This window comes from Mus caroli, chromosome 19, assembly GCF_900094665.2.
Source record: "Mus caroli chromosome 19, CAROLI_EIJ_v1.1, whole genome shotgun sequence".
NCBI classification, from domain to species: domain Eukaryota; kingdom Metazoa; phylum Chordata; class Mammalia; order Rodentia; family Muridae; genus Mus; species Mus caroli.
In genome coordinates this window covers 383,513-398,786 of record NC_034588.1, presented here as the reverse complement: position 1 = coordinate 398,786, position 15,274 = coordinate 383,513, and the positions used below count along the sequence as shown (strand labels likewise).

The 15,274-nt window shown below is 51.2% G+C and overlaps 1 protein-coding gene across 1 annotated transcript in view; it reads left to right on the top strand.

The window, feature by feature from the left end:
* The window catches only part of Lrp5 (LDL receptor related protein 5), a 105,734-nt gene that overhangs the window by 37,966 nt on the left and 52,494 nt on the right, over window positions 1-15,274 (top strand). Inside the window, exon 5 of the mRNA XM_021152534.1 lies at window positions 1,638-1,769. Coding sequence (XP_021008193.1) covers window positions 1,638-1,769 — 132 coding nt within the window. The remainder of the gene's footprint in view (window positions 1-1,637; window positions 1,770-15,274) is intronic.

The window sequence follows — 15,274 nt, the reverse complement described above, 5'->3', positions numbered from 1 at the left end:
TGGGGATGGGGTGGGCGGGGCAGAGGACAGGCAGGGGTGGGCACTGGGGATGGGGTGGGCGAGGCAGAGGACAGGCAGGGTTGGGAACTGGGGATGGGGTGGGCGGGGCAGAGGACAGGCAGGGGCGGGCACTGGGGAAGGGGTGGGTGGGGCAGGGGATAAGCATGACAGGGTAGGGCTTGCAGGTCGGAGAGGCTACATCAGGCAGATCTGCTGGTACAGGTAGGATAGGGTGGAGATGGGAAGGATATAGCCCAGATGTGGGGCTCAGCCAGGTCAATGGGGCAGTATAGTCAAGCAGTAGGGCAGAGTGGATCCAGGCAGTGCAGTAGGGAGCTGCTAGACAGGGCTAAGGAGAGATCAGACCAAGCCTCTATCCTACAGAAGCACCCACAGAGAGGCACCCCTGCAGAGAAGTGCATGCTAGGATAGAAGAAGGAGCTTGTATATGTGTGTGTGTGTTTGTTTGTGTGCATGTGTGTGTACATGTGTGTGTGTGTGAGTGTGTACACGGTACATGTGAGTATACTTGTACATGTACGGTGCTTCTGCACGTGGTTGTCTAGGCAGGCTAGTATGGTGGACAGGGCCTATCCAGAGCTATTTCAGGCTTTCTCGGGCAGGTGGTGCCATTGTGAAGGCCCAGTAGAGCCCTGATGTGTGAAATACTTGCACAGAGTCTGTCTTACTTCTCAGCTTGGGGTCTTATATGGTAGAATCTTAGTAGAAGTCCCTGACGGTGACTCTGAGCTTCTGTGACAGATGAGGGGGATGGATGGGAGGCGGAAGAGGCCATTCTAGGCTCACTAAGTTGCACATGCACCAAGGATCAGTATTTCTGGCTACACTTTATAGAAGGTTTGAATATGGGTGTAGGAACTCAAGCCACAAAGGTTAGTGTAGGAGGGGTGGGGGAGGTGGTCTCTGACCCTGGCAAGAGTACACAGTTCTTGAACTCTTTTGCTTGGAGCTGCCCACTCTTCACTGAGCATGTTGTGAGGGCGAAGGTCAATTGCAGGAGACTCAGTTCCAGTTGCCAGTGTTGCAGGGGTGCTGAGCCCCACATTCCTGAGGTAGAAGGACGGTCTGGGAACCTTTGTTAGATTCAGCTGTACATTGGTCACAGAAGAGCCTGGGGGAGGGGCCTAAATGTAGTAACCCCATGTGGACTGAGTCTGCAGGGTCCAGGCAGATTAAAGAGACAGGGTGTGCTCAGGAGTCCACTAACCCAGGGTTCCCAGGCATGGCTGCCGAAGTGGTCCTGAGGATTTCCATGGAAGCATGGCTGGTGACTTTCCTGGGGAAAGTAGCATCCTTTGAAAGTTTATCTTCTTGTTGGAGAAAGCTTAGCGCGGGGAATGTTCCCTGCAGGGGCAGGGCAGGTCTGGGATGGTTTCTGAGAAATTACAGAACTGCTGCTGAGGCTGAAGGTCCCTTCACGTGGGGTGGTCTGCGGTTAGGTAAGACTAGGAGGACGAGTCATGGTGTAGGGCTGGAGGGGCACCTGACAGTTGTCCTGTAGGATACATGGGATGTGGAAGGATGCCAGCCCCTGTGGGAGGGAGTGGCTGGGCAGTGGTGAGCTCACAGCTTGTACTGCAACTTCCTTCTATCCTGTCCTGTCCTGTCCCCACCAGTCCACACGCCATGCGAGGAGGACAACGGCGGCTGCTCCCACTTGTGCCTGCTGTCCCCGAGGGATCCTTTCTACTCCTGTGCCTGCCCCACTGGCGTGCAGTTGCAGGACAATGGCAAGACGTGTAAGGCAGGTGAGGTGGAACATTGGCACTGGCAGGAACAGGTGGGGCCTGGCCTGGTGGTGGGGGCTGTCACCAGCTAAAGTGACAATCATGGCAGCCTCTTCACAAGGGTCTACTCGATTTAGTGACAACTCTGACGCTGGGTTCACCATCAGCTCTGAGCTGAGTTTGGGAGTCGTGGATTCCCTCATCAAAACAATGATATCCTGGCTTAGTAGTGCCTTCAGAGTGCTGAGCATGTCAACATATGGCCACACCCTGAAAGTTTGCTGTGCTGAGTTTTTATCCAAACGCTCTTAACTGTAAAAGGGAAAGGATGGGGGCATTAGTGGGCACTGCCCAGGGAGCTAACCCGCAGTGTGGAGCCCCCTGAGCTTTCCTGGTCTGTTTCAGTTTTGCCCTCTGGAGCGCAGCAGCCACTATACTGAGTACAGACGTGGTTTTGGTTTGGCTTCCCTGCATCTGTGTCGTTTATTTTTCTTCTTGTGTTTCAGTTGCCTCAAGTCTTACCTCTCTGTTAACGCTTCTATGCAAATGGAGGTCCCAGATCAGCCCTTGTTGAAAGTTTTCTTTCTGACTCAGAGAGCCGGTTTCCCTCCTTTTTGAATATATTTTTTCTTTTTCTTTTATATTATAACATAATTACATAATTTCCTTTTCTCTTTCCTCCTCTAAACCTTTCCATATATCAATCCTTATTCTCTTTCAAATTCTTGGCTTTGTGGGCCAATATCTGGGTTTTTTTTAAAGATTTATTTATTATTATAAATAAGTACATCGTGGCTGTCTTCAGACACCCTGGAAGAATCAGATCTCATTACGGGTGGTTGTGAGCCACCATGTGGCTGCTGGGATTTGAGCTCAGAACCTTCAGAAGAGCAGTCAGTGCTCTTACTTGCTGAGCCATCTTGCCAGCCCGTGTTGTTGTTGTTGTTGTTTTTTAAAGATTTATTTATTTATATGTATGTAAGTACACTGTAGCTGTCTTCAGACACTCCAGAAGAGGGAGTCAGATCTCGTTACGAATGGTTGTGAGCCACCATGTGGTTGCTGGGATTTGAACTCTGGACCTTCGGAAGAGCAGTCGGGTGCTCTTACCCACTGAGCCATCTCTCCAGCCCCGTGCTGTTGGTTTTAAGTCAGGGTCTCACTATGTAGCTCTGCCTGTCCTGGAATTCGTTATGTAAACTAGACTGGCTTGAAAATCATGGAAATCTGCCTGCCTCCACTTCCTGAGCCTTGAGAATCATGGAAATCTGCCCGAGACTCTCCTGAGCCTTGAGAGTCATGGAAATCCGCCAGAGACTCTCCTGAGCCTTGAGCTCCAAGGTGTTGGCCCTCTGATTTCACTGCTTGCTTCACACAACTTTCGGCTCAGGCCTCGCTTTTCATCACTGATTGCTTCTGGGTTCCTGGTGTAGTCAGCATTCTCACCTCCAGGAAATGGTCTTCTGCTGTGGTGCCTTGGGTAGCCCCTTCCAGTACCTGCGGACCTAGAGGATAGTTCTCCGGCTTGACTCTGAGGCTTGTCTTATCAGGTCCTATGAGGAGCGCAGCCATCCTGAGGCTGGTTCTCCTTTGTTTTTTTCTGGGGACAGAGCCTGCTTCCCTCACCATTGGCCATCTCCCACAGGGAAAGGTCAGGGAGGCGGCTGCCTTCCATATTGCCTGGTCTAAGCAGCTGCTTCCTCGAGGCTGTCTCCTGATGTCAGTGTGTGGGGTTGAAGGGATGTCCTTGCTCAGCTCCAGCTGTGGTTCAGGCTTCGGGTGTGCCTCTGAGGGTTTCCTGGCCCCTGCTGTGCTCTGCAGTGTGGACTTAGATTGTAGGTGCCTGTGTTATCAGAGGTCAGGATGAGCAGCCGGCCCTGGCCTTCCTGTGAGCCAGGTTCCTCAGTGACTCAGATGTCCAGGGGTCACAGGTTCCACTTTCCTAAGAATCCTGTCTCCACTAGCTGTGAAAGGCACTCCTAGGAAGACTTGTCGGAGAATGCCGAGCGCACAGGACAAAGCATTTGTCACCCAGAGTCCTCCTGTGGTGGGAGTCTGCGAGAGGCTGAGGACACTGCTGTAGTCAGTGGACTTCTGTATGCTAAATCCATACCTTTTCCACTTTGGCTGAAGATGCCCTGACTGTAGTATTGTGTTAAAAGGAGGGAGATGTCTCCAGATGAGAGAAAAGGTGTGTGTCTGGCTAGGTTTCTATGGCTGGGATAAACACCACTATCAAAAGCAGCTTAGAGAGGAAGGGTTCATTTGTCTTACAGGCCATAGTCCATCCTGACGGGACGGAAATGAGGCCAGGAACCGAGGCAGAGGCACCTCGTGCTTCCTCAGCCTGCTTTCTTAGATAACTGAGGACAGCGTGCCCAGGGATGGAACTGGCCACAGGGCACTGGGCCCTCCCACACCAGTCATTAAGGAAAGGCTCCATACATTTTTCTCTACTTTAAAAAATCTTATTTACGTGTTGAGAATCTTATACATTTTGATAACATTTCTCTTCTTGTAACTCTTCCTAGGGTCCCCCATCTTCCTACCTATCCGACTGCATATTTTCTCTTTCTGTTAAAAACAAAATAGCACACTCACTCACACACACACACACACACACACACACACACACACACACACGACTATTGAGTCTGATTTGTATTGGCCAACTACTCCTGAGCTTGCGGGCTTCCCTGGCAAGCGGTTAATATATCCAGTGTTACTCCATGAAGAAACCCGACTTTCTCTTCCCCATAACCTCTCAGTTGCAATGAGCTTCTTGCTAGGGTGGGCCTCACGCCTGCTCCTCCTTCTCTGTGCTGGGATTCTGTCTGACTTGTCTGCTCATGTGCCATCAGCTCGTGTGCATCTTACCTGTCAGGTCTGGAGAGTGCTGTTTGCGCCATATCTGGCTCCTACAGTCTTTCTGCCTCCTTGTCTACAGAGATCTCTGCGTTTTGAGAGGAGGGGTGTGAAAAAGACACCCAGTTTAGGGCCCAGCGTTTCAATAGTGGAGACAGTTTTCTCAACTGAAGTTCCCTTTTCTCGGGATGACCCTAGTTTTTGTGCCCCAGAATGGGACTGAGAGACTGATGTTTTCTGCAAGGCGGGAATTCCTAGCCTTGCCTCCTTCTGCACTTCCTCTGTGTCCTCATCCCTTGGACAGTTCCTAGGCTGCTAGGGTAGAGAAAGAATCAAGGATCCAGAAGTAGGTTGGACCGGGCGTGGTGGCGCACGCCTTTAATCCCAGCAGAGGCAGGCAGATTTCTGAGTTCGAGGCCTGCCTGGTCTACAAAGTGAGTTCCAGGAGAGCCAGGGTTATACAGAGAAAAAGAAAAAAGAAAAGAAAAGAGGTGGGAGTGGCCAGGGGCTACCTAAGGATCTCCTTGTGTCTGTGGCATCTATGAGATTTCTAGTGTTATCCATTTGAGGCCAAATGGGGGAAACAGTCCCATAAGGGAAAGCCAGATGAGTAGCTCGCCCTGCCCAGAAGGCAGATCCATAGGGAAAAGGAGAGGAAGATTTGGAGCAAGAATGTGTTGGGGAGAGGTCATGGCTTTCCCAGAGGGAGCTGCTTTGGAAGTAATGGGTATGGAGACGATGGGGACCGGGGATAGGTAGCATGTCTTGCTCTCACCAGGATCCAAGTTTCTCCCTGGTGTTAAAGGAAACTCCCTGGCTACCTTCAGCCTCTCCTAGCCAGCATACTAGGCTTGAGTCTGTGTCCTGGCTCTCTTCTTTGAGACAGACTCAGCCTCCTTGGGCTCCGGTTCCTTTCTCTGCAGCGAGGAAGCAAGAGCAGCACTCTGGAGTGGTTGGAGGAAGGACTGACCACTTGGCAAGTAGGAACTGGACTTGAATTTGAACTTGATCTGGGAACCAGGCGGACACTCTTGAGACCAAGAGAACAATTCTTCCCAGACGTTTGGAATCGAGTTGATGCCAAGGCTAGCTGGTGCCAGGTTGTGGTGGCCGGGCTGGAGAGATCTCAGAAAGTACACAGACAGGCTGGTGACCTGCTGCAGAAGTGTGTGTTTATCTTGGGGATTCTGAGTATACTTGCTTCCCATTTTTATGGCTTCAGGGCCAGTGTTGACCTAGGGCAGGGACGGTGGCCAGGCTGTCACTGGACTTCTGTGACACAATAGGCATCGTAGCCACTGACAGGCCTGATGGAGCAGGCTGGAGTGCGACTGAGTCTGCTCTAGGTGGACACAGAGTAGGTGGCAGCCACTACCACAGCTCCCCCTCTTCCCATGACTGCTGGATTCCTGGACTTCACTTCATGGAGCCGGAGACGAGAGAGTCCTGCTCTGATCTCAGTTTGAGCAAATGAAAACCAGCTTGGAGTCTTCCTTGAAGTATGGCCTGAGGTGCTATCCCTATCAGGACCCCAGTTGATGGGAGAGTGGGAAGCGTCCCATAAACTGGGGGCCGAAGAGTCAGATGCTTGTGTGGCCATTCCCTCAAGATCCTGAGCCACTTCCTCCCTCTCTGTGAGGTGAGGAGAGCAGACCACCTCCTTAGATAACTGGAGATTGGATGGGATTGCATATGGAGGCCACCATTTGACATAGTATTTTAATATGTCACTCTCTTCTTTCTGTATTGAGGCAGATTTCTCATCTGAATCCATGATTCATCTAGACTAGATAGCTAGCTTGGTCTGGGGACCCAGTCTGCCTCCTAAGTTTTAGGGCTACTACAGCTGCCTGGAATTTTTATATAGGTTCTGGAGGCCTAAACTCCACTTCTCACACAGAACAAGGCACACACTGAACCATCTCCACAGCTCATTAAGCCTCTCTTCTTTTAAAAGAAATAAAGATCTTCTGTATAGCCTAGGCTAGCCTGTGTAGCCCAGGCTGGACTCACGTTCATTTCTTCTGACCCTGCTTCTCAAATACTGAGATTACAGGCATGTGCCATCATGTTAAAATAACTTCTCACACTGGTTGTGCAAGCACAGACGGCATGCCTGTCCTTTGAGCTCAGGAGCATTTGGGTCCCGAGGCTCTGTGGGCAGGGGGACCTTGGCCTTCAGGTCTCTGCTTTCTGTCCCTCCAGCTCTTCTGAGGTGGCTGTAGTGAGACCAGCAGAGCAAGTAGCCTGCTCCCTTCAGCTCAGCCGAGCTGTGAGGCCTGGAGTGGCTGTGTTGTGGATTTCCATAGATTAGGGTGACTGTCAGCCCTAGGAAGCTGGAAGCTGAGAGTCCTGTGTGCTTGGCCTGGGCCAGCCTCCCTCCCTGCCCCCTCTGGAGCAGCCTCCACAGGCAGCTGGCTTTGGTTTCCCCCATGTTTTTCCAATTATGTGGAATGGTCTAAAAACAGCAGTAGCAGGGGCCTTATTTGGGAGTCGCCACCACTGTCTGTCCTCCGCAGCCTGCAGCTCCGTCACTGTTAGCGTCTCCAAGTCCTGCTCTTTGTGGACCCTTCGCCCTGGTGCTCTGGTTTTTGTCACCTAGACTTTGGGACAGTGACTTAACAACACGTATCCTACTTTGTAGGCCACAAATTATCAGACCAGAGGACTCTGGCCAGGCAAAGCTGGCCACTGGACCTATTGCTGTGGGTCGTCTGGACAAGGCCTAGCAAGTTACAGGATGGGCATGGATTGGGTACCCCCCTCCCTCCACTCCTTCAAGATGTAGTTTTAACAGATGCTTAACTGTCAGGGATAGTCTGGGTTGGGGCTGCTGAAAGAACAGAGGGCCTCACTGTTGGGTCTGATGGGTAGTAGGGACAACTGGAGCTACTTTGACTAACCCTCATATCCAGTCATCCATCCATCCATCCGTCCATCCATCTTTCCACCCACCCACCCGGACAGATTAGCCAGATGGGCAGGCAGCCCTCAGCCAGGGCCAAGAATAATGGGTGTGTTTGTTCCCAGAGTCTGGCTGGCTAGTCACTTATCAGGGAAGTAGGTCAAAGGGAAAAGAAAGGAGGTCCTGTGGGGGAGTCTGCACCGCAGCCTTGATTGGCATTGACTTTGCAAACAGAAGGCAGCTGCTGTTCTCAGCCATGGACCGTGAATTTTTAATAGCAAGAAAATTGGATCTCATGGTCCAGGAGACTGCGTGGTAAGCCTGTATGCTATCGTGTTGTGCGTCTGTGTAACTGAGGTGTAAGTGCATCAGAACACTCATTTTGTGAGTGTTGGGTCAGATCAGTTCTGACAGTTGATACGTGTGTGTAACTGCCACCCCAGTGAGAGACTGTTTTCATCACTCAGAAAGGGCCTCTGGGCTCCTACCTCTCATCCCCCTGGGAGGCAGGGCACAGGCCATATTCTTAGAAAGGAAAGCTTTCCTTGGGGTTAGGGCACAGGCTGGCTACCAGTTGATGCTTTCTGGCTGTGGTAAGCAGTGTGAGGTGTCTTCCACAGACCGACCACCTCTTGCTTCATGCTCCCCTCACTCCTGTAGCTCACTCCCAACTCCAGCCTGGTTACCTGAGGCTCCTTTGTCTCTGGAGAGCAGTTGTGAGTTGGTAGGGTCCTGGAGAGCCCTCTAAGCTGTCCAGAGGAACCCCCACCCCAAACACACACACACACACACACACCACACACTCTCACACACTTTCTCTGAGCATGCGATTCCCTGTATTCTGATCTCCACCACTTAGAAGGAGTCTTGTCAGGTCCAGGGTACTCAGCTGACACTTGGACCTCCTGCTTGTCTTAGAGAAGTGTATAGGTTCCAGCTCCTTTTGGCCTCCAGTCTCTGTGCATCTTGTACCTCTTGTTTCCTTTCTGGCCATGTTGCCTGGACCTACTCCCACCCCACACACACTTCTCCTGGGCTTCCCTGGTTGGCCATTGCTCCAAGCTTGCCTTCAGAGGCCTGCTTTAATGCCATGTCTCCTTGGCTCTATGTCTCCTCTGAGGGATGGCGTGTGCTTAGGTTATGCTTCCATCGCTGCTGTGAAGGACAACTGGATTTAGCTCCCTCACTTGTAGCTTCCCAGGGGACCAGGGTCAGGGCCCAGGAAGCTGGATACATACTTAAGTGTGGTGGCCAGAGCTGAGGTTCTCTGGTTGTCTGCAATCTTTAGCAGCTAGCTGGGATGCATCTAGTGGGGCCAGCTTTCTCCTCTCTACCTCCCTCAGAGACATGGTGTGGCAGCATATGGTTTCCTAGGGCCTCCTCATGTGCCTGTGAAGTCTGGGTTTGTGCTTTATCCACTTAGGAATGCCACCTGAGTCCTGCCTCTGAACTTTTCAGCTGTGTTTAAATTTATTTATTTTGATTTTATGAGATCAGGCTGACCTCAAGCTTGTGATGGTCTTCCTGCCTCTGCCTCGAGCGTGCTACTACGATTACAGATGTGCACCAACCACATGGTTTCTGTGAGCCATATGGGCTGCTGATAGTCATCTTCGACCTAAAGAAAAATGATGTTTTCACATAGTCAAGTGTAGTCAATTATTTGGACTCCAGCCAGCCACCATGGATGGTAGTAGTAGTGTCCCCTCAGGGTGGAGATGGCTGCCATGGCATAGGTCTCAGCCTTCGCTCACTTCTTCCTGGAGCTGCTTGAGGGTCTTTGGAGTGGTTATGCTTCTCAGATGGGGGGCCACGCACAAAAGTGAGAGAGCTTGCTCACAGCTGCTGATGGGACCACAGCTGGGGCACTCAGCTCACAGCCTATTCTACATACCCTTCCTGGGGCTCCCTTCTGTAGACTCCTGATGCAGAGCACACAGATGTTCATTAAGCCTTAGGCAGCTCTAGGAGCTGCAGGACAGTGTGTGACCAATGGCTGTGGCTAGAGGGATGGCTCAGGGGTTGACACTGATGGATGGATAACCTCACTCAGGTCAGTTCTCAGCACGAGTGTCCTGCCGCTCTAAACAGACTTTTTTTTTTTAAGAACTGAGCCTTGAGCCCAGAGCTGTGTGTACTAGACCTTTCCTTGTCACTGTGACAGATGCTGGACAACAGCAACACAAAGGAGGGTTTGGTTTATTCTGGCTCCCAGCTCAAGGGCCCAGCCCATCGTGATGGGGACGGACGGTGGGACGGACGGCTGCAGGGCTGTGAGGCCACTGCCGCATTGCAGCCAGGAAGTGGGTGAATGCTGGAACTTACTTTACTGGCTGAGACCCGTCTATGGGATGGTGCTGCCGTATTCAGGGTGGGTCTTCTCTCCTCTGCTAAGCCTCTTTGGAAACACTCTCACAACACACCCAGAGATGTGTCTCCCAGGTGATTCCCAGTCCTGTTGAGCTGACCATGAAGAACGTGGCACGGTGAGGTGTAGCCTTCTTTAGCGACCTCACCAGCTGGGTTGGAGTCTCCTAGCCCTCTGCCCCAACCTTTAATTTGCCCAGGCTTAAAGCCATTCTTTCTGTGTCACCTGTGATCTTCATTAGGGAGATCACAGGGAGGAGTGTCCATTGCCTCAGTGTTTGGAGGCCTGTGCTGGGGCTGAGATAGGAGCTTTCCGATATGTTCCCAGCTCTTCCCAGCTTTGATGGAGAACTTTTTCCACTCGAGTTTCAGGTCAAGCAGCTTGTTCAAGGCTGTTTGGTAGAGAATGTAGGTGGTCACTGACATCAGGCCTTGGAGCTTACACTGACTACTGAACCAGACTGCTGGTGTGAGTACCTGCTCAGTGGCCTGAGGGTCATGGTGGAGAGGGAAAGCAGAGGCATATAGTGACAAGAGATGGAAGAGGAAGGAGCACACCTGGGAGAGGCCTAAGATTGGCTCTGACTTCACTCTGTGCTGGACAGCAAGTGACTTTGTTGGGAGTTATACTCTCAGCCCAGAACTCAGGCCTGGTGTCTGTGGGGCCATTCCTCATGAGCTCAGCCTTCCTCACATGCCTGTTGGTCTGTTCCAGGTGAGCCATTCAGGCACTCACTTGGGTCTCATATTAGGAGCAGAGCCCAAGACAGCTCTGGCCACTTCCTTTGGGCCTGTGACCCTGTGGTCATTAGGCAGGGTTTCCCAGGCCAACGTACTTCTTGGCATTAGTCTAACCACTTTCCCCCTAAGGGGGCAGTGGAGAAACTTAATCAATTGCTAAAAAAACACAAAGCTCTTGGCTACCTGCCAGCCGGGAAGCCGCAAGGCCAGGCAGGGCCAGGCTGTTTATGGTCTCTCTCTCTCTCTCTCTCTCTCTCTCTCTCTCTCTCTCTCTCTCGGGCTGCAGAGTGAGTGGAGATCTGCTCAGTCACTGCACTGCCCACGCAGCCTCAGCCTTAGAGCTAAGGAAGAAGCTGGCCATGCCTGCTCTGGGGGAAGCTGAGGAGGAGACCGGGGCAGGAGTCATGGGGACAGAGAAGGGCTGGATCTTAGCTTTTGGTCTTGAGGAGAAAGGAGTTGGCAGGGCAGAGCCACAGAGGTCATGGATGCCTCCCAGGTGTGTGCAGCCTCACAGAGGGGCTGGGCCCTTTAGGCGCAGCTTGGTACCTTGGGATTGTGGTAGACTGTGTGGGAGGGTTGGGCTGTCCCCCATGGCTGTGAGGTGGCAAGGGCTCTGCCTGGGATCCCTGCCTTCTTTCTTGTATTAATTGGGTCTTGCCATATTCCCAAGGAAAGATTATTAGTTTTCTTGTTGTAGGGAGGGGAAAAAAAACCCTTTTCCGTGGAGAGATTAGTTTTTCAGTGCCCACACCACCCAGGCTCCTGCAAAGGTGGCTGACAAGTCTGGGCCACACCTGCAGGTGGATTGGAGTTTCGGCTCCATCCTGCCTTTTACCCTGTTCTTCCCTTTACCATACTGAGACCCCAGAAGCCAAAGCCTCCTGTCCTCAGTTCCGGCTCCAGGGAAGAAGCCTTGCACCCTGGTTGCAATGCACCCTGGTCGCATCCCTCCTAGTCTGAAACTCTTCCCGGTCTACACCTGACCCCAGTTCAGAAACCGCCTTCCTCATAAAAGGAAAAAATTCTGTTTACCTCAGAAAGGAAACCGTCAATGTAAACCAGGAAAGAAATTTAAAGTATTATGTATGTGTGTGAGTGCTTTTCTTACACGTGTGTGTACCATGTGCATGCCTGGTGCTTTCAGAGTTCAGGAGGGGTCAGATTCCCTGGAACTGGAGCTCCGGGTGTTTGTGAGCCACCGTGTGGGTGCTTGGTACTGAACCCAGGTCTTCTGTAAGAGCAGCCAATGCTCTTAACTGCTGTGAGTCTTTTCTCTAGCCTGATAATTAGCAACATTTAAATGACCCAGAATTCATCTGGCTGAAGCTGCTTGTAACAGGTCTACATGTTTTCCACTTTTTCTCCAACAAGTGTTTATTGGGTATCTATTTATTATTTTATTTATGTTGTGTGTACATGTGGAGGTCAGCGAGCAACTCAAAGGCGCTGGTCCTGGCCACCACTAGGGTCCCAGAGCTTGTACGAGGTTAGCAGGCTTGGTGGCGGACACCTTTACCCACTGAGCCATCTGGCTGCCATGATTTTCACTTTCCCCATGCACAGTCCAAATGCGTATTTGTTCACAGTGTACGTGCAGACGCAAGCGTTGCTTCTTATAGTTCAAGAGCATTTTCTATATCATTAAGTCTTCTCCAGGGCCTGATGTTCTGTGTCTCTGTAAACACCTTTAAGCATGAATGCCCCCTGAGATATAAAATGAACCCCTTCCCTGCCTCTCTTCCTCCTTGTGTACTGTGGGATGTCTGGCCTGCTAGCAGGTTCTCCTTTCAGGTGTTGGGTTTTTTTGTTTTTTGTTTTTTTTCTCTTCTGGAGCTATGTGTCAGGATTTGTGTCTGTGCACTACAGAACAGGCTTTGGGCTGTGCTCAGGGGGCAGATGGTTCTAACCTGCTTTCCAGAAAGCCTGGGCTGGCTGCAATGCTTGAAGAAGCTGTGATACACTAGATCTCAAATAGACTTTCCTAGCACTCCATCGAGGTGCCAGTCACTAGAGGCCACTTGTTTTCATAGTTCTTGACTGTGACCTCCCCTCCCCTCCCCTCCTCTTCCCTCCCTTCCTTTTTTTCCTTATTAAGCAAAAGACCTTATGTTATGTGTTTGTCTGCGTGTGTGTGCACCCCGTGTGTGTGGTGATGATGGAAGTTAGACAGAGCATCAGGACCCCGGAAATGGAGTTCCTGATCATGGTGATCACCATGTGGGTTCAGGGCACTGATCTAAGTCCTCTGCAGTACCAGCACGTGCTCATAGCCACTGAGCCCTCTCTCCAGCTTCTCCTTTTTGTTTGATTATTGTATGTGCATGTGGGCCCGCAGGGCAGGGGGCATGGGGGAATAAAGGGAGTAGGAGAAAACCTGCGTCCCGCCAGAGTTCTGTTGCTTTGGGCAGGTGGACGCGGGAGGACTGCCACTCACTTTCCACGGGGCCCGGGGTGGGTGTCTGGCTGTGGGAAGCTACGGACCCAGCCAGCCATGCTAGACAAGGGGCAGTCCTAGGTAGCAGGTTCTCAGCCTGGGGCATCCCAGACACCGCTGGGGCTTTATCTGCATGACTGATAGTCACATACCTCTCCTGAGGGGCTTTGGGGGCAGTAACTTCAACAGGAGTCAAGGAGACATGATTGAACACCTTCCCATGTAGGTGGGAATCACCACCCATTGGGTCCCCGGGGTTCCAGACCTTTGCTTGGCTGGAGACCAGGCTATCTGTGAGCAGCCCACTGCCTCATGTGCGCCCATGTGTACCCTGGCACCATGTGAAGGTCATGGGACAGCTCTGTTCTCTCCACTCACGTTTAAATGGGTTCCAGGAACTGGACTTTCTTTAGGCTTGCTCAGCACTGTGCTGTCTCGCTGACCCCAGGCATGGCCACGGTGCTCACTGCAGGTCGCCCCCCAGCCTGAGGGCTCAGAATGACATATGCTTTTTTACACAGATAATAGGAAAATCAGAATTATGCGCTATGACCTGTAGAATGAAGAAAGCTTCAGATGTCTGTGTTTCTAAATGTGGCGGTGTGTGTGTGTGTGTGTGTGTGTGTGTGTGTGTGTACGCAGTCTTGCCCTCTTGTTTCAGTGCTGTGACTAGATTCTTTCCCTGAGGTGTTTGGCTCTTCCCGGTCACCCAGTTCCTCATGGAAAACCTTTGCCCCCTTGTTAGAGAACCTCAGATCAGCCCTGTAGCCCTTTCAGCTTCTTTCCTTCCAGGCTTTTATCTGAGTGTTGCAGTCTGTCTGGCTGTCTGCGTCTGTGGTTGGAATTCTGCTGCACTGCACACACAGCATGCTATTTGCTTGTGGCTTTCTTAAGGACAGGCTGGGTTTGGAGCTGCCTAGTGCCCTGTGTGTGGCGGGTCCTTAGCAGAGTGTGGCCTATGGGATGGCTCTCCCTGCATAGTGAGGATGCTGGTCCCAGCATATACTTAACAGCATGTACTGTCCACCGTGCTTCAGAGTAACCACTGCTCACTGCCCAGCTGTCCCTTCTGCTTAGGGTCTCTGCCTTCCAGCATTGCCCTGAGCCTCCTTTTGAAACCTCTTAGCCCAACATCTTGTGTATGAGATCCAGTTTGGACACCATGCCTTTCTTGAGGTAATCAAACAAAGTGGAGGCATGGTGGATTTGGTGGGTCCACAGAGCAGTGCCCTCCTGTGAGAAAGACCGTAGAGACACACAGTGCAGTCGGCTGTGTGAAGCTGGAGGCACGGATCAGAGTGGTTGGCAATGAACCAAGGAACGCCAAGTATTTCCGGCAATATCAGGAACTGAAGGAGGCAGGAAGGACCCTCCCTTAGAGCCCAGGGAGGGAGCTAGCCCTGCTGCACCCACACCTTGACTCTTGACTTCGGAACCCCAGATAAGGGAAGGAATAAACTTATCTTGGTAAAGTCACAGGTTTAGGGCCTGTGCCTGGTCCCTGGCCCTACCTGTGTGTTCCTGGGTGAAATAGAGAAAAAAGCCAGGTGTCTGTCCACACAGCTAGGTCCAATGTCTGTCAGTGCTTCAGGAGAGGGCAAGGCTTCATTTTTGGTAAAGGGCCTTGCCACCAATTTTGACCACCTCAGTTAGATCCTTGGAACCCAAGGTTGCTTCTGTTCTACACATGCACAGAGAGAGACAAAGAGAAGAAAAGAAAGGAAGAAAGGAAGAAAGAAATTTTAAAAAAATCAAGTATTTACTCAAACTTTTAGTTTCTAAACTGTTTGTTTCCATGATGTTTGTTTTTTGTTTTTTTTTTNAAGATTTATTTATTTATTATATGTTAGTACACTGTAACTGTCTTCAGACACTCCAGAAGAGGGCATCAGATTTCGTTAGGGATGGTTGTGAGCCACCATGTGGTTTCTGGGATTTGAACTTAGGACCTTCGGAAGAGCAGTCGGCACTCTTAACCACTGAGCCATCTCACCAGCCCTCCATGATGTTTTAAACAGGCATCATTTACTGGTTTTGCAGGCACCAAGCAGTAGGCAGGCCTGTCTTCTTTATGCTAGCATTGTCCCTTGTCCCCCTGACTACTCCAGGCCTACACTTACGTTATGACCGCACTTAAAAATTTTTTATTTGTTATTTATTTATGTGTATGAGTGCTTTATTTGCATGTATGCCTGCATACCAGAAGAGGGCATC